Source organism: Carcharhinus amblyrhynchos, chromosome 8 (assembly GCF_965287045.1).
Source record: "Carcharhinus amblyrhynchos chromosome 8, sCarAmb.v2.hapA, whole genome shotgun sequence".
Classification (NCBI taxonomy): domain Eukaryota; kingdom Metazoa; phylum Chordata; class Chondrichthyes; order Carcharhiniformes; family Carcharhinidae; genus Carcharhinus; species Carcharhinus amblyrhynchos.
Window position 1 is genome coordinate 90,582,601 of NC_137331.1, and position 21,588 is coordinate 90,604,188.

The 21,588-nt window shown below is 43.0% G+C and overlaps 1 protein-coding gene across 3 annotated transcripts in view; it reads left to right on the forward strand.

Annotated features, from left to right (window-relative positions):
• slc35d4 (solute carrier family 35 member D4) overlaps window positions 1-21,588 on the forward strand; it is a 155,569-nt gene that overhangs the window by 121,685 nt on the left and 12,296 nt on the right. Inside the window, exons 14-15 of one of the 3 annotated variants that reach the window (XM_080194460.1) lie at window positions 6,589-6,653; window positions 18,833-18,874. The exons of 1 other annotated variant lie outside the window; for it this stretch is intronic. In XM_080194460.1, coding sequence (XP_080050586.1) covers window positions 6,589-6,653; window positions 18,833-18,860 — 93 coding nt within the window. In that variant the 3' untranslated portion in view covers window positions 18,861-18,874. Of the gene's footprint in view, window positions 1-6,588; window positions 6,654-18,832; window positions 18,875-21,588 lie in introns of those variants that run through there. One more of the 3 variants, XM_080194459.1, reaches the window with a different exon arrangement.

A 21,588-nucleotide genomic window follows, 5' to 3' on the forward strand; every position in this document is an offset into this window, starting at 1 on the left:
ACCACTTCAACGGGCAGAGAATTCCAGAGATTCACCACCCTTTGAGTGAAGAAGTTCCTCCTCAACTCCGTTCTAAACCACCTCCCCTTTATCTTGAGGCTGTGCCCCCTAGTCCTACTGTCTTTTTTGAGCGGGAAGAGTCTCTCCACCTCTATCCTATCCATCCCATTCATCATCTTATACGTCTCAATGAGATCTCCCCTCATTCTTCTAAACTCTAACGAGTACAAGCCTAGTTTATTCAGCCTCTCCTCATAGCTCAACCCCCTCAACTCCGGTATCAGCCTAGTAAACCTCCTCTGCACTCCCTCCAAGGCCAAAATATCCTTGCGCAGGTGCGGCGCCCAAAACTGCACACAGTACTCCAGCTGCGGCCTCACCAATGCCCTATACAGCTGCAGCAAGACCTCCCTACTTTTATATTCAATCCCCCTCGCTATGAAGGCCAGCATCCCATTCGCCTTCCTGACCACCTGCTGCACCTGCAAGCTGGGTTTTTGCGACTCATGCACAAGGACCCCGAGGTCCCTCTGCACCGTCGCCTGCTGCAGTTTTTCGCCACGTAAGTAATAGTCCTTCCTACCATTCTTCCTGCCAAAGTGGACCACCTCACACTTGCCAACATTAAATTCCATTTGCCATTTCCTGGCCCATTCGCCCAGCCTATCTAGATCCTTCTGCAGACTCTCCACACCCTCCGCACAATTTGCCTTTCCCCCAATGTTGGTGTCATGATAGTAAACAAAGTCCAGTCATCACTCAAACCAGCCTCACATCCATTGACACTGTCTACAATTCCCGCTACCTCAGAAAAGCAGCCAGCATAATCCAGGACTTGATGCACCCCGGACATACTCTCACATACCGACCAACCCAAAACAGCTTCTTCCCTGCTGCCATCAGACTTTTGAATGGACCTACCTCACACTAGGTTGATCTTTCTCTACACCCTAGCTATGACTGCAACACTACATTTTGCAGTCTCTCCTTTCCTTCTCGATGTATGGTTTGCTTTGTCTGTGTAGTGCATAGGAAACAATACTTCTCATTGTATATTAATACATGTGACAATAATAAATCACATCAAAAGATGTGCAAGAGTGTTTCCTAAATGGTAAGAAATTAGAAAGTGTGATGTACAAAGCGACCAGAGTTTCTTGCCCATAAGTCACTGAAGCTAGCAAGCAGATGCAGCAAGCTGTTAGGATAGCTAATAGAATGTTAGCCTTGATCGCAAGATGATTTGACTACAGGAGTAGTGAGGTCTTGCTTCAATTGTATAGGAGCTTGGTTAGACCACATTGGAGTTCTGTGTGTAGCCTTGATCCTCTTACCTCAAAAAGGATATTATCGCCATAGAGGGAGGGCAGTGAAGGTTCACCAGACTTGTTCCAGAGATAGTGGGACTTTCTAATGAAGAGAGATTGGGTAAAGTAGGCTTGTATTCTCTAGAGTTGTCAAGAATGAGAAGTGATTTCATTGAAATTCACCAAATACTTAAATAGACAGCATAGATGTCGAAAAGATGTTTCCCTTAGTGAGTCTGGAATGGGGGGCACAATTTTGAAACAAAGGGGAAGGCACTTAGGATCAAGATGAGAAGAAATTTCTTTACGCACAGGGTTGTGAATCGTTGGAATTCTCTGCCAACTCAGTCATTGTGCGCGTTTAATGTAGAGATTGATAGATTTCTGATTAACAATAACATACGGATTATAGGGATAGTGGGTGTAAAAAGCAAGGACGTGCCTGATCAACCATGATCGTATTGAATAGCAGAGCAGGCTCGATGGGCTGAATGGCCTACTCCAGTTTCTATGTTCTATGATGTTTTACTGTTAGCCAAGCAGCCTTTTGTTTGCCCACTTTCAATATTTTTAAATCTGGTAAAAAGAATGTTCAAAGAAAATGACAAAAATGATCTGATTCGATAGCCGGTGTGTCACAATCTTGTCAGCTCATTAAATATGCAACCTTGCGGAGCACATCGAATCTCATACTGACGACGGACAGGGAGTCGCTTCTATAGGCTAGAATGTCCAAAAGTAAAGCTTGACAGGTGCATGCCATTTGTAAAACTGAACATTCTAATTTTTGACTGAATTAATTCCAGCATGGTAGCCTTTTAATAAGAATGCAACATGCTAATGCACACCAAAGGTTTCCCAACATTGTTTGTCAGGAAGCTCGACCTGCCTTTGTATTCACGAGAACAGAATTCCAAATGTTCACCCCGACAATGGGAAATGATGATCTTTGTCCTCATGCCAAGTTAAGTTTCCCCACCCGCCACACTTCCCACGGCTGGCAGGACTGGCATATTCCTCAATCCGTTTTAATGTCCTGATTATTTTTCTCCAGAATTGTACACAGCTACCTGGAGGTCAATCTTCATTTCCTGAAGGGTTGATAACCCTGCGTTGGACCTGCTGATTATTCCCAGAAATAGAAAGGTTGCAATTTTTCCAACCTGCAAGCTGTGAGAACTGGGCTCGGGTTTGAAAAAGGGAAAATATGAGAAGGAGTAAGAGTGTTGGTATCCTTGTTGACAGTAATGAGATGGAAGCCCACATAAATGTAAAGTTTGGAAAATGTAACAATTAAGACCTGTGCGCCTTGTGTTAATTAACTGACCACACTAACATGCAAAATACAGCACCAATCAACAGTAGAAATAATCAAACTCTTCTGGGAGTGAACCCAAATGCCTGGGGAAATCAAGTTTCATTAATCTGACCCTAAGCAGGAAAAAAAATGACACTCTTGTGTCAGACTTGGTACCAGAATCTTTGTAGCGAGGATATTATACTAGACACTGCGTATTGAGGCAATGTCGCAGGAAACTGGTCGATTTAAACTACTTCCATTCTCTGAGTACAAACAAGAAGTTATAAAATTTGCTCTGGAATCACATTTCAGTCTATAATTTTATTATTTGTGTGGTAAGGAATGCTTTGTGGTTTAAAAAAATATGTGCTTTAAGATCTGGAATGTATATAAGATGATTTTCTCAACCAACATGTGGAGGAACCAAGTAGGGAACAGGCCACCTTAGACTGGATACTGTGTAATGAGAAGGGAATCACTGTCAGTCTAGTTGTACAAGATTCCTTGGGGATGAGCGACCATGATAGAATTTTTTATCAAGATGGAGACTGAAGTAGTTGACTCAGAGACTAGGCCGCTGAATCTGAATGAAGGAAACTATGAGGATATGAGGTGTGAATTGGCCTTGATAGATTGGGGAGAGTTACTTAAAGGGATGACAGCGGATAAGCAATGACAAACATTCAAGGAAAGCATGGGGGAACTGCAGCAATTGTTTAATCCTGTTTGCACAAAAGCAAAATGAGTAAGAGGGCTAATCCATGGTTTATAAAGGAAATTAGAGAGAGTATCCTATCTAAGGAAGATAGATTTATCTAAGCAGATAGATTTGCCAAGAAAAATAATAGGGATTGGAAGCAGTTTAGAATTCAGCAAAGAAGGACCAAGGGGTTGATTAGGAAAGGGAAAATACAGTAACCTTGCAGGGAACATAAAGACTGTCACTAAGAGTTTCTAGAGATGCGTGAAGAAAATGAAGTTGGTGAAGACAAATGTAGGTCCTCTATAGACAGAAACGGGGGAATGTATAATAGGGGACAAAGAAATGGCCGAGTGACTGAATACATACTTTGATTCTGTCTTCACAAAAGAGGACATGAATGAAATGCCAGGAATGTTGGAAAATGTAAGATTTAGTGAGAAGGAAAAACTGAGGGAGATCAATATTACTAGAAAAATGGTACTGGGAAAATTGATGGGATTGAAGGTGGATAAATCCCCAGGACCGGATAATCTACAACCCCGAGTAGTTAAGGAAGTGGCTCCAGAAATAATAGATGCATTGGTGGTCATCTTCCAGGATTCTATAGATTCTGGAACAGTCCCTGCACCTTGGAAGATAGCGAATGTCACTCCAATATTCAGAAAGGGAGATAGAGGGAAAACAGGGAATTATAAACCAATAAGCTTAACATATGTAGTGGGGAAATTCTTCGAATCCATTATCAAGGGCTATATAGCAGAGCATTTGGAAAGCAGTGACAGGATCAGACAGAGTCAGCATGGATTTATGAAGGAGAAATCATGCTTGACAAATCTGTTGGAATTCTTTGAAGATGTAACTAGTAGAGTTGATAAGGGGGAGCCAGTCGATATGGTAGATTTGGACTTTGAGAAAACATTTGACAAGGTCCTGCACAAGAGATCATCATACAAGGTAAAACGCATGGGATTGGAGGAAGTGCATTTAGATGGATAGAAAACTGGTTGGCAGAGAGGAAACAAAGAGTAGGAATTAATGGGTGATTTTCAAATTGGCAGGCAGTAATTAGTGGGGTGCCACAGGGATCAGTGCTGGGACCCCAGTTATTCATAATATATATTAATGATCTGGATGAGGGAACAAAATGTAATATCTCAAAGTTTGCAATTGATACCAAGTTGGGTGGAAGGGTGAACTGTGCTGAGAATGCAGAGATCCTTCAGAATGATCTGGACAGGTTGGATGAGTGGCTTAGCAAAGGCAGATGAAGTATAATTTGGATAAGTGTGAGGTTATTCACTTTGGAAGCAAAAGCAAGAAGGCAGATTACTACCTGAATAACTGTAAATTGGGAGAGGGGAACGTGCAGCGGGACCTGGGTGTCCTTGTGCACCATTCACTGAAGGTAAGCATGCAAATGCAACAGGTGGTAAAGAAGGCAAATGGCATGTTGGCTTTCATTGCGAGAGACATCAAATACAGGAGCAGGGATGTGTTATTGCAGTTATACAGGGCTTTGGTGAGGCCACATCTAGAGTATTGTGTGCAGTTTTGTTGTCCTTTTCTGAGGGAGGATGTTTTTGTTCTCAAAGGAGTGCAGCAAAGGTTTGCCGGGCTGATTCTGGGGAGGGGGGGACTGATGTAAGAGGAGAGATTGACTAGGTGAGGATTGTCTTCACTGAAGTTCAGACAAATGAGGGGAGGATCTCATGGAGACTTATAAAATTCTAACAGGATGAGACAGGGTAGATGCAGGGAGGATTTTCCCAATGGTGAGGGAGTCCAGAAACAGGGGTCACAGTCTGAGGATTCAGGGTAGACCATTTAGGACAGAGGTGAGGAGACATTTCTTCACTCAAAGAGTGGTGAGCCTGCGGAATTCATTACTACAGGAAGTAGTTGATGCCAAGACATTGAATTTATTCAAGCGGCGGCTGGATATAGCATTTAGGATGAATGGCATCAAAGGTTATGGGGAAAAAGCAGGATTAGGTTATTGAGTTGGATAATCAGCCATGGTCATAATGAATGGCGGAGAAGGCTTGAAGGTCAAATGCCCTCCTCCTGCTCCTATCTTCTATATTTCTATTTTGAGTATATATTCACTGAGTTTGTTTATGCAGTTAGATGGTCGGGTGATCAATCAGCTTTTCTCATGACCAGGTACAAGTTCATTTATTTTTGGAGCAGTTTCATTGAAAAAGCAAAACAAATGTTATATCTAAATCAAATGTTGATAAAATTTTAATTAAAACCTACATTTTAACCTCAATCTTCACTATTTAGATAGTTTGCTGCATTTTTCCTCATTTGCCACACTTGCCTTTGGCTTATTAAATATCGTGATCAGGAGTATTTCTTATTCTATACCTGCCATCCTAGTTTTCCATACAGAATAAGCTTACAGGTTTAGATTAGAACAGTAGTGGGCAGTCTACATGTGGCCCATCAGGATTCTGAGTGCCACCCATGAGACATTCAATTGACCATTGCACATGTGCAAGGTTGCCACATGCCACTAGTTTCCACCTGCTTAGATCTTTTCCTACTGATATGACTGAAGTGATACACATGTTAAACAAGGGCACACAGTGTGAGGTCTGTGCTGATTGTACACAACACTGATAAAGGGTCATCCAGAATCAAAACACTTTCTCTATTCTCGCCCCATAGATGCTGTCAGACCTGCTGAGATTTTCCAGCATTTCCTGTTTTTTCAGTTTCTAGCATCTGCAGTAATTTGCTTTCTAACTGAGCCCCGTGTGTTCCCTCTGTATCCAATCAAAAGTGTAAATATTTCTTCTGTTCTACCATTTGAAAGTGACGACAGTTCAGTTAAAAATGAGTGTGAGCATTTTCTATAACTCATTATGAAATACTCAGTGTGTATTAAATGTATTTAATCTTAGTCACGGGGTCTCAATGATCGAAGAAGCCTGGTTTCAATCTTATGGCCCACTGAGATGAAGGAGAGCCACTCATATACCCAACTCACCTGCCGACGTTGCTTCAATTAGAATGATCTCTTTGCTAACGTAAAGTTGAAGCCGCTTCCTATGTCTGTGACTTACGGGCAGTGAGATTTGTCAGCTCCTGTTTGAACCTGTTGGATGTGGTCATTCCAAGGACTGGCAGTCCCTTTATGATAGTTCAAACTGACTCCTCCAGGTTGGATCTTCATTTTACGTAGGCTTTTCTTCCAGGTCAGGTAGAAAAGAGAAAGGACAGTAGAAGAGAAAACTAAATATGTAAATATATATGTTTTCTTGTGTGTTTAGGTTTTGACTGCATGTTTGTCATTGGCTGTCTTTGAGACTCTCTTGAATGTATCTACAAGTTGCTGGTGAGTAAACACTCCATTACCTAAATACATATCAGTCCATTCGCACTTATCGGATAAACCATAATTGCCACAACGGTGAATTAAAACTTTTCCACAGACAAAATTGCAATGCTACCTAGCATATATTTAAGCTGCATTATTTTATATTTCTATATCATACATGCTCTTGTCACAGTGGTGAGCACTGCTGCTTTGCAGCACCAGGGACCCGGGTTCCATTCCAGTCTTGGGTCACTGCCTGTGCAGAATCTGCACGTGCTCTCGGTGAACGCGTGGGTTTCCTCCAAGTGCTCCAGTTTCCTCCCACAGTCCAAAAGACATGCTAGTTAGGTGCATTGGCCATGCTAAATTCTCCCTCAATGTACCCGAACAGGCACCTGAGTGTGGCAACTAGGGGATTTTCACAGTGACTTATTTGCAATTGTTAATGTAAGCCTATTTGTGACTAATAAATAAACTTACTAATATATAGCCACTCAGAGCAGGCCACTGTAGTGTAGGTACATATCATAAAACCTTGTGATATCCCAATGATGCTGATATATTTGTAGGGACTAAATTAAAACTGCTCGAGAGGGGCATCATTCCTCTGTATAGAATCTTTAAAAAACCTCACAACTGAATGCACTTCCTGTTAACCATTTTCTGTGATAAATTTGTTTGTCCCTAGGCACCGGAAACGGTGAACTCAAACTTGTAATAATATAATTGAACCCTCCTGCCAGAGGGGAAGTGTAAAGGTCACAGACAATTTCCATTATAAATGTGGGAATTAAATTATAATGGCAACATAAACATAAGGGTGGAAGATCCAATTTTAAAATGGGGACAGAATTTGTGTTTCACCTCCTCTAGAACACAGCTTTTGTTCATTTCATCATTACCCCCTCTTTTAGCCTTGCATTTTGTCATTTAATGTCTTGTCTTTGAGCCTATCACAGACCTTTGGCTTTGTACTCCAGTCCATTCCCTGCCTCCGTATTTAGCTAAAACCTGTTACATCTCAATCTTTTGATGAAAAATTATTGACCTGAAATATTATATCTTTTTTCTCCTGCCACAGATGTTGCCTGATCATTTGCATATTTCCAGCAATTTCTAGTTTCATTCCTTTTTGCAAACCATCGTGCAGTTATGCCTCAAACTCCACTTAATATGAAGATTTACACAGGAATCTTAGAAAGGGTACAGAGAGGATTTGCCAGAATGGTACCAGAGATGATGGACTTCAATTATGCTAAGAGACTGCAAAGGCTGGCCTTGTACACTTTATAGCTGTCTCATACCTGGCTGATGTTATCTTTGAGGGTGTCCTGACCTGGGTCACCGGTTTGTGGTATTGTATAGTTTCGTTTACAGGAAAGATGTGAGTAACCATGTAGGAAACCAGCAAGAACAGTAAGCAGCCCTGTCATAGTATAACACTTATTAAAGACTACTTATTACAATAAAGAAATGACACATCTACACAACAGACTATAATGATCTAAGACAGTATTTGAAAAACTACTAATATATCCTCAAGCAGTTTAAGTAGAAATTACCCTTTTGATCTAAAGTACATTTACAAGATCTGAATTCTTTCAAGGCTCCCCTCTTCCCAAACAACATCCAATTCAATAGATCCATAAGTAAAGGCCAGCTTATAAGGACCACACTCTGTACATTTGAGGAGTTATTCTGGGGAACATCCCTTCTTGGTTCAGCAAAGATCTGGTTTTAACTGTCTCCACAAAAGTTTCTGCACTCTTGCTTCTGGTCTGCCGGCTAGAATTGGCTTACAGGCTGCTAGATGGAAAACCTGCCCCTCATCTGCCGGATGAAAACTGCATCCCTGCTTTAACAAAAAGCTTGCCAATTATACTATCATTTGCCTTTCATGGTTCTTTCTGTGTATTGGCCGTCTATCTACCCCCCACCCCACTCCAGCCTCTGTCACAGAAATGTATTTATGTTAAAGGGGAATGTTTAATAATTTAGCTTTATTGTACAGGCAGTCAGTATGGTTGGTAGACATGCAACTCAGATGCTGGCAGAGCAGGATAATTATTCATCTTAGCCATGTAGTGTTTACTTAGGATAGAGCTAATGGGTTTTTGTTTATAGATGGAGATTTCCCCTGGGGTTTTTGATTAGATTGATTGACAGAGTCGTGCGATAATGTGGTGAATGTGCAGAGCTGTGTCTGTAGCAAAGAAAAAGAAGCTTTTGCAGCACAGAGTTACAGTTCTAGATAGGAATTGTTTGAACACAGAGGCATCTGCAAGCTGCTCTGAAACTCGTTTTCTCTCTGAAAGCTTCAAGACTGTTAATACAATTTATAGCAAGTTTGCCTGGGTTTGCAAACTATTTATTTAGAAGTGATTTTGATCATGTATGAATGCTTATTCGGAACTGGAACAGTCATAAGCTAGAAAGTAAGGTTGCTTCCTTTCATTTTTAAATATTCTTCAATTGTTAATGGCTAAACTGATTAATTTGTTCATATTGTATTAACCTGTGTTATTATATGAAGTTAGTTTTACTATTAAAGATCTGACTTTGTCAGTGGAATCATTCCTGGAGAGAAATATCCTACCCTCACATATAAATCAAAATAGGAAAACTGTTCGGGTCTGGTCTGGTTTCCTGATGTAACTAGGGGTCCTAGTCCAGGACATTAACAGTATACCATCCCTGGATGGGGCAATCGTCTACCCAAAGTGTTTCCTATTAGCAAGATGATGTATTCTTTTGGTTTGTCTACAGCTGCTAATCTCGTTATTGGGATTCATATTCTGCAGAAAGGCTGGCACATTAATCACAACAGCAGAAAACGTAAAGAAGGGATTTAATGGCAGGAAGTTTTCACAGAGTAGATGTGAAGAAACGGTTTCCATGAGCAAGAGAATCTATAACCAGGGGGTCAGTAAGTTAATTGGCAAAAAAACCAGAGAAATGCTTACAAGATGTTTCTATAGGCAACGAGTTGTTATAATCTGTAATGTACTGCCTGCAAAGAGAATGCAATCAGATTCGATAGTATTTATCAAAAGCAAATTGAATTTATACTGTCCCTGACCTTGCCCCATTCCAACCCCCTCATTGAGCACCACACCGGTACCCTGCCCTCCCCCACCCTGAAACCCTTTCCTCTCCACTTCCCCCACCCCCAACTTTTGCACTCCTCTCCTCCCCACTCTCCCCCTCCCATTCTCCTCCCTGCTTTTTGCCACACTCCACCCTTCCCTCTCTCTCCTCAACACAGCGACACAGTGGTTAGCACTGCTGCCTCACAGAAGTTTACTATCAAATAAACTGTTTGGACTTTAACCTGGTGTTCTGAAACTTCTTACTGTGCCTCACAGTACCAGGGACCTGGGTTCGATTCTGGCTTGGGTCACTGTCTGTGTACATTCTCAATCGTATCTGCATGGGTTTCCCTGGGTGCTCCAGTTTCCTCCCACAGTCCAAAGATGTACAGGTTAGGTGACTTGGCCATGCTAAATTCTCCCTCTGTGTACCCAAACAGGAGTGTGGCAAAACTGGGGGATTTTCACAGTAACTTCATTGCAGTGTTAATGTAAGCCTACTTGTGACAATAAAAAATAAACTTTACAAACTCTACATTAACTTTACTGTTCCCCACCTCACTTTCCTTTTCCCCTCCCATTCTCCTCTCTGCCCCCTTTCTCCTCTCCCTTCTCCCCGCTCTTCTCGCCCCCATTCCCTCTCCCCTCCAATTCTCCCTCCTTACCTTCCCCCCTCACTTTCTCCCCCCTCACGTTCTCTCTCATGTTCCCCCTTCCTGTTTCTCCCACGTCCCCTCTCCGGTTCTCCCCTCTCCGGTTCTCCCCTCTCCGGTTCTCCCCCTTCCCGTTCTCCCCCTTCCCGTTCTCCCCCTTCCCGTTCTCCCCCTTCCCGTTCTCCCCTTTCCCGTTCTCCCCCCTTCCCATTTCTCCCGTTCCTGTTCTCCCCTTCCCATTTTCCCTCTTCCTGTTCTCCCCTGTTCCATTATCCCCCCCTTCCCCATTATCCCCCCTTCCCGTTATTCCCCTCCCTGTTTCCTACCTTCCCATTATCCTTCCCTCCCTCACAGCCTCCCCCACTCCCAGTCTCCCTCGCTCCTGCCTTGTCCCGCTCCCGCCCTAACCCACTCCCGCTCTCCTCCCCCTCTTGCTCTTCTCTTCTCCCCCTCTTGATCTCTTCTTCCCATCTCACTCTTGCTCTCCTCCTCCTCTTGCTCTCCTCTCCTCCCCCTCTCGTTCTCGCTCTCCTCCCCCTCTCGCTCTCGCTCTCCTCCCCCTCCCACTCTCCTCCCCCTCTCGATCTCCTCTTCTCCCCCTCTCGCTCTCCTCTTCTCCCCCTCTCGCTCTCTTTTCTCCCTCTCCTCTCCTCCCCCTCTCGCTCTTGCTCTCCTCCCCCCTCACTCTACTCTCCTCCCCCTCTCACTTTCCTTGCTCTCCTCTCCTCCCCCACTCACTTTCCTCGCTCTCCTCCCCTCCGCCTCTCGCTCTCCTGTCCACTCCCCTTCAACTCCTCTCCACCTCTCCCTTCTCTTTACAGTGGCACAGTGGTTAGCGCTGCTGCCTCACAGTAGCTTCATTGCATTGTTACTGTAAGCCTACTTGTGACATTAAGTAAACTTTAATCTTCTCTCCCCACTCCTCCTCTTCTCCATACTATCCTCTCCTCTTTCACCCCTCTCCCCCACTCTCCTTTCCCCGCACAGCAGCCTCACCTCTTCCACCATTGATCCTCCCCCTTTGTTTCCTCTTCTGCATTGACAGGAGTTGTCAGTTGAATTGAAAGTGCAATCACAGTCATGTGAGCTCTCAATAATAAACCATTTGTCTTGCAAGAACATATTCAAACATCTGCAAAATCAACTGTCAGTAATAATGAAGATGTGGAGTTGCCGGCGTTGGACAGAGATAGGCACAGTAAGAAGTGTCACACACCAAGTTAAAGTCCAACAGGTTTAATTGGTAGCATGAGCTTTCAGAGCGCTGCCCCTTCTGCTCCTTCTCACCTGATGAAAGAGCAGTGTTCTGAAAGCTTGTGCTACCAAACAAACCTGTTGGACTTTAACCTTGTGTTGTGAGACTTCTTACTGTGAGTAATAATGAAGATGGACTGTGATTTAAAACTGCTTGTGGTTAAAAGCAAATGGTTGTTGTAAATCTTGCTCAACACAGCTTGTAAAATAGGAATTTGTATTGCAAACTAAATGGAATAATCTCTGATCAACCTTAGCTTTATAGTCAAAGAGGGAAACCAGGGAATGAGAGACAGTTTGTTTGACATCTGCTGTTGGGAAATAGCTAGAGACTATAACTCAGAATGGGGTGAGTGAGCAAGGGTAAGATTGTCAGATCAAGCCCAAGGTCAGGTCCAAAGCCTTTTCTTGTCATAGGATCCATAGAATCCCTACAGTGCAGAAGGAGGCCATTCAACCCATCGCGTCTGCACTGAACATAATCCACCCAGACCCTATCTCCCCGGCTCCATGTATTTATCCTGCTTATTGCCCTGACGTTATAGGGCAATTTCCATGGCCAATAAATTCAGGTTTATAAAATGTTGAGAGGAATAGATAGAGTGGATTCTCGGAGGCTATTTCCCAGGGCTGAAATGGTCGCTACGAGAGGACACCGGTTTAAGGTGCTGGGAAGCAAGTACAGAGGAGATGTTAGGGGTAAGTTTTTCACTCAGAGGGTGGTGAGTGAGTGGAATCGGCTGCCATCGGTGGTGGTAGAGGCGAACTCACTGGGGTCTTTTAAAAGACTTCTGGATGAGTATGTGGGATTTAATGGGATTGGGAGTTACAGATAGTTCTATGGCTTGGTAGGTATGGATGTGATCAGCACAACTTGTAGGCCAAAGGGCCTGTTTGTGCTGTAGCGTTCTATGTTCTAAATCCCACATCTTTGTTTATTGGCCATTCTCCTCCCACATCTTTGCATTTGGGAGGAAACCGGAACATCCGGAGGAAAGGCACGCAAACATAGGGGGAAGATGCAAACTCCAAAAATAGTACTCACTTCTCTGAAGATTGAGCTCAGGACCTTCAGATTATGAGACTGACATGCTGCCTACTGCGCTAAGAAGGCAAGAGCTGCTTGGATCTTGTATATCTGTCTTGTGAGGACCAGGATTTGGATTCAATTTGAATTGGTTTTTGGGGGCAAGCAAGGAGCTGGATTAAGGACATGTCCTGTCCACTCTGCACATTGGTTTTGTAACTCTGAGAAAGCAAGTGTTTAGCTGATCAGAAAGAATCAGGGGGCTGAGTAGGGCATGCCAAACGAATCTGATTGAATTTTTTCAAAAGGTGGTGTCCATGAACTTTATCAATAAGGAATTCCAGAAGGCATTTAATGAAGTTTCTCAAAAAACATTGTTATCTGAAGTTATCTTCATGGAATTGAAGACAAATTATTGACTTGGTTATCATAGAAACTCTACAGTGCAGAAGGAGACTATTTAGCCCATCGAGTCTGCACCTACAATTATCCCACCCCAGGCCCTATCCCCACATCCCCACTAATCCCTCTAACCTACACATCCCAAGACACTAAAGGGCAATTTAGCATGGCCATTCAACCTAACCCATACATCTTTGGGAGGAAACCCATGCAGACATGGGGAGAATGTGCAAACTCCACACAGACAGTGACCGAAGCTGGGAATTGAACCCAGGTCCCTGGAGCTGTGAAGCAGCAGTGCTAATTACTGCACTACCGTGCCGCACAAAGTTAGGTAACTAGGCTCAGTGAAAGGACACAGGTAGTAGAGCAGTAGGAGTGGGCAATCAAACTGGCCTAGCCAGTGACACCCACATCCCGTAATGAAAAACAGCAACATTGTAAGCAGTGAAGATGGAAAAATGCAAAGAGGTGTTGATTAAGTGACTGGCCGAACAATGGCAAATATATTTATCATTGCAGCCAAATGTGAGGTCATCCATCTAAAAAGGAAATAAGAGGGTACTTTCTAAACTGTGCAAACCGCATCAGTGGACAACTAAAGAGATTTGTGGGTGTGGGTATACAGACCATTAAATATAATGAACAGGTGCAAAAAGTCACCAAAATGCTAATGGCCAATCTAGAGGAAGAGTATACAAGAGGAACCTCAACTATAAGCTGTGGTTAGATCACACGTGGAGTACTGTGACCAGTACTGTGCACCACATCTTAGGATGGACACTGGAGGGAGTTCAGCATAGATTTACCAGAATGATACTTGAACTCCAACAATTAAGTTATGAGGGGTGATAACACAAACTAAGATTGTATTCTATGGAATTTCAACGGTTAAGGAGTGATTTGTTTGAACTTTCCAAGATATGAAGGCGAAACAGTTTGTCTCCAACTACCATATTTCTGCTAGTTGGTGAAATCCAAGATTATGGGACATAGTAAGAAATTAGAGTCTCGGACTTTTCAGGAATGAAATTAGAAAAACACATCTTCACACAAATGGTGGTTGGAGTTTGGAACTCTCTTCTGTAAATGACAATCAATGCTAGATTAGTTGTTGGTTTTAAAACTAAAGCTGCTTGATTGATAGCCAAAGATACCAAGGGACAAGGGGCAAAGGAAGGTATATGGAGTTAGAGTAGCAGATCAGCTGCGATCTCATTGAATGATAGAACAGACATGAGGGGCTGAATGGTGAGTTCCTGTCCCTGTGTCTCTCTGATTGTAACCACGTACACAATCTTGCAGCAATCCATTCGGTAATGTGACAAAATGGACTATGGCTGCAATCCATACTCAAAACAGTCAGGAAGCAACAGGCTACAAATTTGCCATCAGTTTAAGGCTGCCTGTTCTGGTAAATGTGAAATTTTCTCTGTCCGGTTTCCTCTGTGGATCTCCGTGTTATACAGCAGAACTGTGCATCTCTAAAGTTTGGTTCCTGATGCAGGGTGTCAAATTAGGAGAATGGGTCCCGGAAGCTCCTCACCTGTAGCAAAGGAATAGAAATGTATCTTGGTTGGCAGTGCTGAACAGGCAGCCTGCTACGCACTCTGTCAAATGTTTGGCTCCATTGGAGTCAGTGGAATGGAACATCTGACAGACCTGCTGTAATACCTATCGACTGTTTTGTGATAACCCGCAAACGGTTTCTATGCTGAGTCCCTTAAGTCAATGTGCCTGGAAAAATGACAGGTGTTTTGAGCTTAGTTTATAAGAATTCTGTCTACTCTTGAGAAGGATTCACATATAGAAAGAGGATTGTTTGAGAAAGTGAATTTTGTTGTTTAAAATAAAGGGAATGGAAGGTTATGAATCTGTGTGCTCCCTTATCACCTCTGTGGCCCAAATGTGAATGTAATCCAGACTGACACAAAATCAGATTGAACCAATGCCACTGTCAAATAAGTGTGGGCTAATATCCTGATTTTGCCAGAATAATTAGTCCACATGGAAATCAAGAGGATTATTTTACAGTAATGCAATAAGGATATTTGGAGTTAGGATTTGGAGCCTTTTCTGGGACTCCTGTGGAGAGAGGCTTTACTGTGATTTGACCATGCATAGCATGTCTGATATGGGTGTCCCCAGTGTTGACGCTGCTAAGGAATTTACTTTCCACTAGATTGTGTGCGTGCTTGCAGAGGGTTGATGATGGCATCCTCAGGCTGTGACTTTCCATGTTTAAATTAGGCCCTGCTTGATTGAGCTCAATCCTCCATGCTGTTGGAATCCTGACAGTAAAATGGGGAGGGAATGTGTCAGTAACCTGGTGCAGCATTTAAAACCTGCCCGAGCCTTTCGTGGATCAATTAAAACCTGGACGTGGGACAACAAAGAGACAGCAGACATTATTACTGTCAACCTCCTAAGTATAGAAATCCCTTGCTCCTTCTGCATTAACCACATCCATTTTGCAATTTCAGTTGACTTTGTGTTACCTTGGGGGGTATATTTAATTGCTTGTTACTTGAAAGCAATGATGTTTGGTGGCAAACATTTTATTACTTAGAAACAAATGCTGCCTTGCAAGGTTGAAACACGTTTACACAAAATGAAATAAGTGATCATTAAACATTTACAAAGGTTGCTCAAATGTCTGAGTGCAAGGTGCCATTAATAAGGTAAATTAGAGTGAGAAACAGCAGGGTGTGGTATTTGGAGTTAAAGAGAAACAGTCCCCATTTTGTTTGCTGTAATAATGATCATGGAACAAAATACAGGCAAAATCTCCTAGGGCACTGAGGGAGACCAGGTGAGGAGAACACAGGCAGCGGAGATGACTTTTTTTTAAGTCATGGGACATGGGTGTTGCTGGCTGGCCAGCATTTATCGCTCATCTCTGGTTGCCCTAGGAGGACAGTTGAGAGTCAACCACATTGTTGTGGGTCTGGAGTCACATGTAGGCCAGATCAGGAAAGGATGGCAGATTTCCTTCCCTAAAAGTCATTAGTGAACCAGATGGGTTTTTCCAACAATCAATAATGGTTTCATGGTTAATTCCAGATTATTTTTTCATTGATTTCCTTGGCGAGATTCGAACCCGGGTCTTAGAAAATTAGCGGAGTTTCCTTTCTGGATTAATAATCTAGCAATAACACCACTGCACCATCACCTCCCCAATGGAATTAATGGAAATCAGCCACTAGACTAGCAATGTTTTCTTTTCCTTTGGCTGTCTTGTGCATACCATGAAATGGATTCAGTTGGATTTTGAATTTTGTTTTTGGAGCAAGCATTCTGTCCATTCTGAGCATTGGCTTAAGGATAGAGTATTCTCCATCTCTCAACACCCACCACCAACCACCCCCCCACACCATCTCCTACCGAGCCCTGTACGATTGCACATTTCCCTTGTGCCATCTCCCATTGCCCTCATGCCATCTCCCACTGCCATCCCCTGTATACCCCCCCACCTCTGTCCATAACCCCCTCTCTTGATTCCCTGTAGGAGCTTCTACTCCATCACCTCTCCCTCCAATCTCTCTCTCCTTGATCTCTCCTGAATCTCTGCAATTTCTCTGCGGCATGGCGGCACAGCACCAGGGACTCGGGTTCAATTGCAGGCCTGGGTCACTGTCTGTTTGGAGTCAGCACGTTCTCCCTGTGTCTGTGTCGGTTTTCTCAGGTGCTTCAGTTTCCTCTCACAGTCTAAAAGGTTAGGTACATTGGCCGTGCTAATTTCTCCCTCAATGTACCTGAGCAAGCGCTGGTGTGTGGCGACTAGGGGATTTTCATAGTAACTTCACTGCAATGTTAATGTAAGCCTACCTGTGACATTAATAAATAATAAAAAAAATGTTGAATCCTCTCCAATGTCCCTGACCTACCTCCTCTTCTGCCAAGGCCTCCTGGCTGCCAGGTGTCCTGGTGATAACTCCTTCAACCCTGTTCCAGAAGCCCACCCAAAAACATTAGGCTGGAGTTACTCTACAGTAACTGCTCTCACTCCACCTACTGTGTGTAACAGGGGTTGATTTAGCTCAGTTGGCTGAACAACTGGTTCCTGATGCAGAGCAATGTCAATAGCATGGGTTCAATTCCCATACCAGCTGAGGTTATTGACAAAGGCCCTGCTTTCTCAACCTTGCCCTTCACCTGAGGTGAGGTGACCCTCAGGTTAAATCACCACCAGTCAGCTCTCCTCCTCAAACAGGAGAACAGCCTATGGTCATCTGCAACTATTTTGAATTTGCCTTTGCCTTACAGTGTGTAAGGTGATCACAGAATTGTTGGTTATGCTGGCATATCTGTCAGCTTTTGAAAGAGAAAAGACATTATTGTTCCTGATGGTGAGCCTTTGTTAGAATCTGATAACATATTCATAAAAAGTTTAAAGATTACCAATAAAGGAGGTTAATTGGCTCACTAATTCATAACCAGCATTAGGTTTGAAACTGGAGATATTCATCCTTTATCTGCAGTTTCTACACTGCCTTTTAAGTTTGTCTTGGCAAATATTTATCTGAAATTATTTTACATTAAGTAGCCATAACCACTTGTACTAAGGAATTCCACATTCAGTGACAGTGTGAACAAATCTTTTCAGACTTCCCACTTTGCTCATCTAATTTTCCTCAATTTTTTAAAGTTTATTTGTTAGTGTAGGCTTACATTAACACTTACATTAGTAGGCTTACATTAACACTGCAGTGAAGTACTGTGAAAACCCCCTAGCCACCAAACTTCAGTGCCTGTTGAGGTACACTCAAGGAGAATTTAGCACTGCCAATACACTTAACTAGCACGTCTTTCAGACTGTGGAAGGAAACCGAAGCACTGGAGGAAACCCACGCACACACGGGGAGAACGGGCAAACTCCATAGAGTCAGTGACTCAAGCTGGGAATTGAACCCGAGTCCCCGGCACTGTGAGGCAGCACTGCACGTATCTGTGTGTCTGCGTGTTTGTGTACATAACATACACAACAATTTTTCGAGTTACTAATCTAAAGTGATAGTAATTTCTGAACAAAGATAATCAGTGAAATTCAAAAGAATCCAATCTCTTTCTGATTAAGTGCATGCATGAGGTCAGTGTAGTGTTCAGTCACATGGATCAGAGCATTGTCTCGTAGCCGCACTTCTTGGCGGCAGGATCGTTTGTTTGTAAGGTTTGGCTACCTCTCTTTATGATCTGGCGTGCACTGTCTGAAAAGCCAATGAATGCACTTTCAATCATAACTTTCAAAGGTGAATTAGATGGATGCTGGACAATGAACATTTTCCAGGTCCAAGTGGAAAGAGCAGGGGAGTGGAACAAATTGGATAGCTGGCACTGGGCCAAAGGACCAAATACCCTCTGTCAGTGCTGAGAGATTCTATGGCCTTAGGACTTACAGGGTTCACAAATTATCATTTGCTGGGCGTGGAGGTGAGGTTAGTTTGTGGTTGCATTCTGATTTTCTTGACGAATGCTTGGGGATGTGAATTCCAACAGTGTTTTTCAGACTGCCTGTCGTGTTGCAGGTTTAAAACAAGAACCCTTACATTGCCATCTCTGGCGTGTGTGTCCCACAAATGTTGCGCCCACATATAGGTTTCTACTCCACCATATGGATTGGCTGGGGCGATGCTATAAAAACCACGAGTGTAGTTTGAACTATTCAATTAGCCTCGCTCCCTGCTCTTTCCCAATAACACTGATTGATTTTTAAATATGTGTTCAATTCTCTTTTGAAAATGGCTAATTAATTTTCTTCTACTGCCTTTTCAGGCAGTCCATCCCAGATCATCATGACTAATTGTATAAAAAGAAGACCCCCTCATTTCTGGTTATCGCACCTGCTGCCAGTGGGAGCAGTTTCTCTTGATTTATTTCTATCAAAACCCCTCATTGTTTTGAATGCCTTTATTAAATCTCTCTGTAGCCCCCTCTGCTCTCTGGAGAATACTCCTAACTTTTCTTCACATAACTGAAGTCCCTCAAACTCCAATAAACCCGTCTGCACTTGCTTTAAGTCCTAATACCTTTCCCAAACTGCGGTGCCAAGAAATGGCCACTTGCTTGTAATTTATGAAGTGAGAATTTAGCTGCAGTCTCCTTAGCGAGGGCTGATGTGATAAACAAGGAGATGCACAGGACTGGGCTGAAGTGATTGATCTTTTGAACAAAGAACTCCCTGCTGATTGGAAATTCTTCACATCAAGTTGAATTATGAAGGGTGCTTCAGGTGCCAGTATGCACTGGATTTACAATGCTGTTTGTGTCTAACCTCAAACAGCATAAGATTCTATTTCATGTATAACTTTCAATTTCACTGCCAGGAGAGACTATTTCTTTCTTTGAGAAGTGGGCACTATTGTTCAAATTGCAAATAACTGCTAACAAGGCTGAATTTCTTGTAACTATAATGTTGAGCAATCTGCTCAGGATCTATTGACAGAGTTTGTTAAGATCATTGAAATAACAGCAGAACCCCCACCCCACCCCCGTTAATATATCTGAGGATTAGGGAACAGGGTCAAGCATCCAGGTGGCAGCTAGCATTTCAATGACCTCAGGATATCCAGAAGTCTTAGCCACATATTGATGGATAACCTGAGGTGGGAGGTCGGGGAGAGTGGAGTTTCAGTTGGAAAACTTTGAAGTCTAGGTGTTTCTGCATGACAATGAAGAATGAGTGGGGAAACTCATCGAAATCTATAAAATTCTAACAGGATTAGGGTAGATTCAGTGGGTTGCAGCTGCTGTTGGGAGTTTAGTCGGGAGTGTGTCTGATCCACAATCCCAAGGTGGATGTCTGAGTTTTGAATGGGGTGGTTGATGGGGGTTCACTCACAGGTATGTTTAGCGGGATTGAATAGAAGCACACCTGACCACACCAGAAATGTAGAGCGTTCCTTAAGTCATGAGAGGCCGGGAAGTGTTGAACTTCAAAGGGACCTGGGTGTGGCTGAGCTTGTTCATGAGTCACTTGCATCTAACGTAAAGCATAAAAAGGTAAATAGTATGTTAGCCTTGATTACAAGAGGATTTGCGATTAGGAGTACAGATGTACTAATGCAAATATATTGAGCTACATTGAAAAGGTACCTGGACAATGAGTGCAGTTTTGGTCTCCGTACCTAAGGAAAGATACATTTTCCATAGAGAAAGTGCAATGAAGGTTCACCAAACTAATTCTTAGGGTGGAGGGATTGTTCTATAAGTTAAGAATAAATAGACTAGGACTTTATTCACTGGAATTTAGAAGAATGAGAGGTGATCTGATTCAAATATACAACATTCTTAGAGTTCAACAGGTAGATGAAGGAAAGATGTTTTCCACTGGCTGGTGTTCTAAAACCAGGGACACAATCTCAGTATAAGGGGCAGGCATTTAGGACTGAGATGAGGAAGAATTTCTTCACCCAGTAGATAGTGAATTTTTGGAACTCTCTGCCCCAGAGGCAGTGGAGACTTAAGTTGGAATTCTACCACCCCGCCTGCCACGGGAATCGGAGCGGGCAAGGAGCAGAAAATGGGAAGGTTCGTTGGCCTCAGATGGGATTTTCTGGTCTCGTGTAGAGCAAGGCTGTAAAATCCCGCCCTTAGTTGTTGGGTAAATTCAAGACTGAGATTGATAGATTTTTAGATATTCTAAACATCAAGAGATACGGGGACAATGCAGGGAAATCTTGTTGAAGTAGAAGATCAACTGTGATCTCAATGAACAGCAGAGTGGGCTGAATTGCTTACCCCTGCTCCTATTGCTTATGTTCTTATACAGCAGACTGTGCATGAAGATTTATAACTGAGGCCTTAAGGCCTCTGCTAATAGCAATGTCGTTATGGATGCTCCAGAATTTGGCATACACTTCATATTGTCCTGCAATGCAGGGAACCCAGCAAACCACTGTGGATAGTCATCCTCACCAGACTAACTGTTGGAATTTTTTTGGCATAGCTTCCAATGGCGCTATTAAGGAAGGCAGTCCTTTTAAAGCTTCAGTCCTGGGATTTGATAGCAGAGAATTAGCATGAGCTGAACCTTTAATCAGCTAGTTCCTGCTCCCTTTCTCACACCAGCATAAGCTGTGCTTTGTGCATTCTCATTGCAACCTGTTCGCTCTCATTTCAAATCCCCCAGTGTGGATGTACCTGAGTTTCTTTTGTAAGTCAGCGTGAGTGGCGGTGGATTCTGTGAGTTACCGATCAAATCACTCCACTTCTGCAACAGTTCCTGTGAAGATAGAGAAATGACGCACAATTGCATCATGGGGACCTATTTCAAACAGGGCTTATAGCAGAAGCAGTCACACTGTGTTATGCTCAGTGTATGCACTGGTGACTGAGAGTCAGTGGGAAGAGTGAGAGAGAAAAAGATGGTGTTAATACTGAGTGAGGAATAAGTCACTGATTTCATCATCCCCGATTCCCTTTAGCCACTAATCTGGAAGGTGGCCAGCTCAAGTCATGGAAGCTATGGAGCTATATGTGTTTTCACATCTACATATATCTCAGCTATATGAACATATAATTTTCTTAAA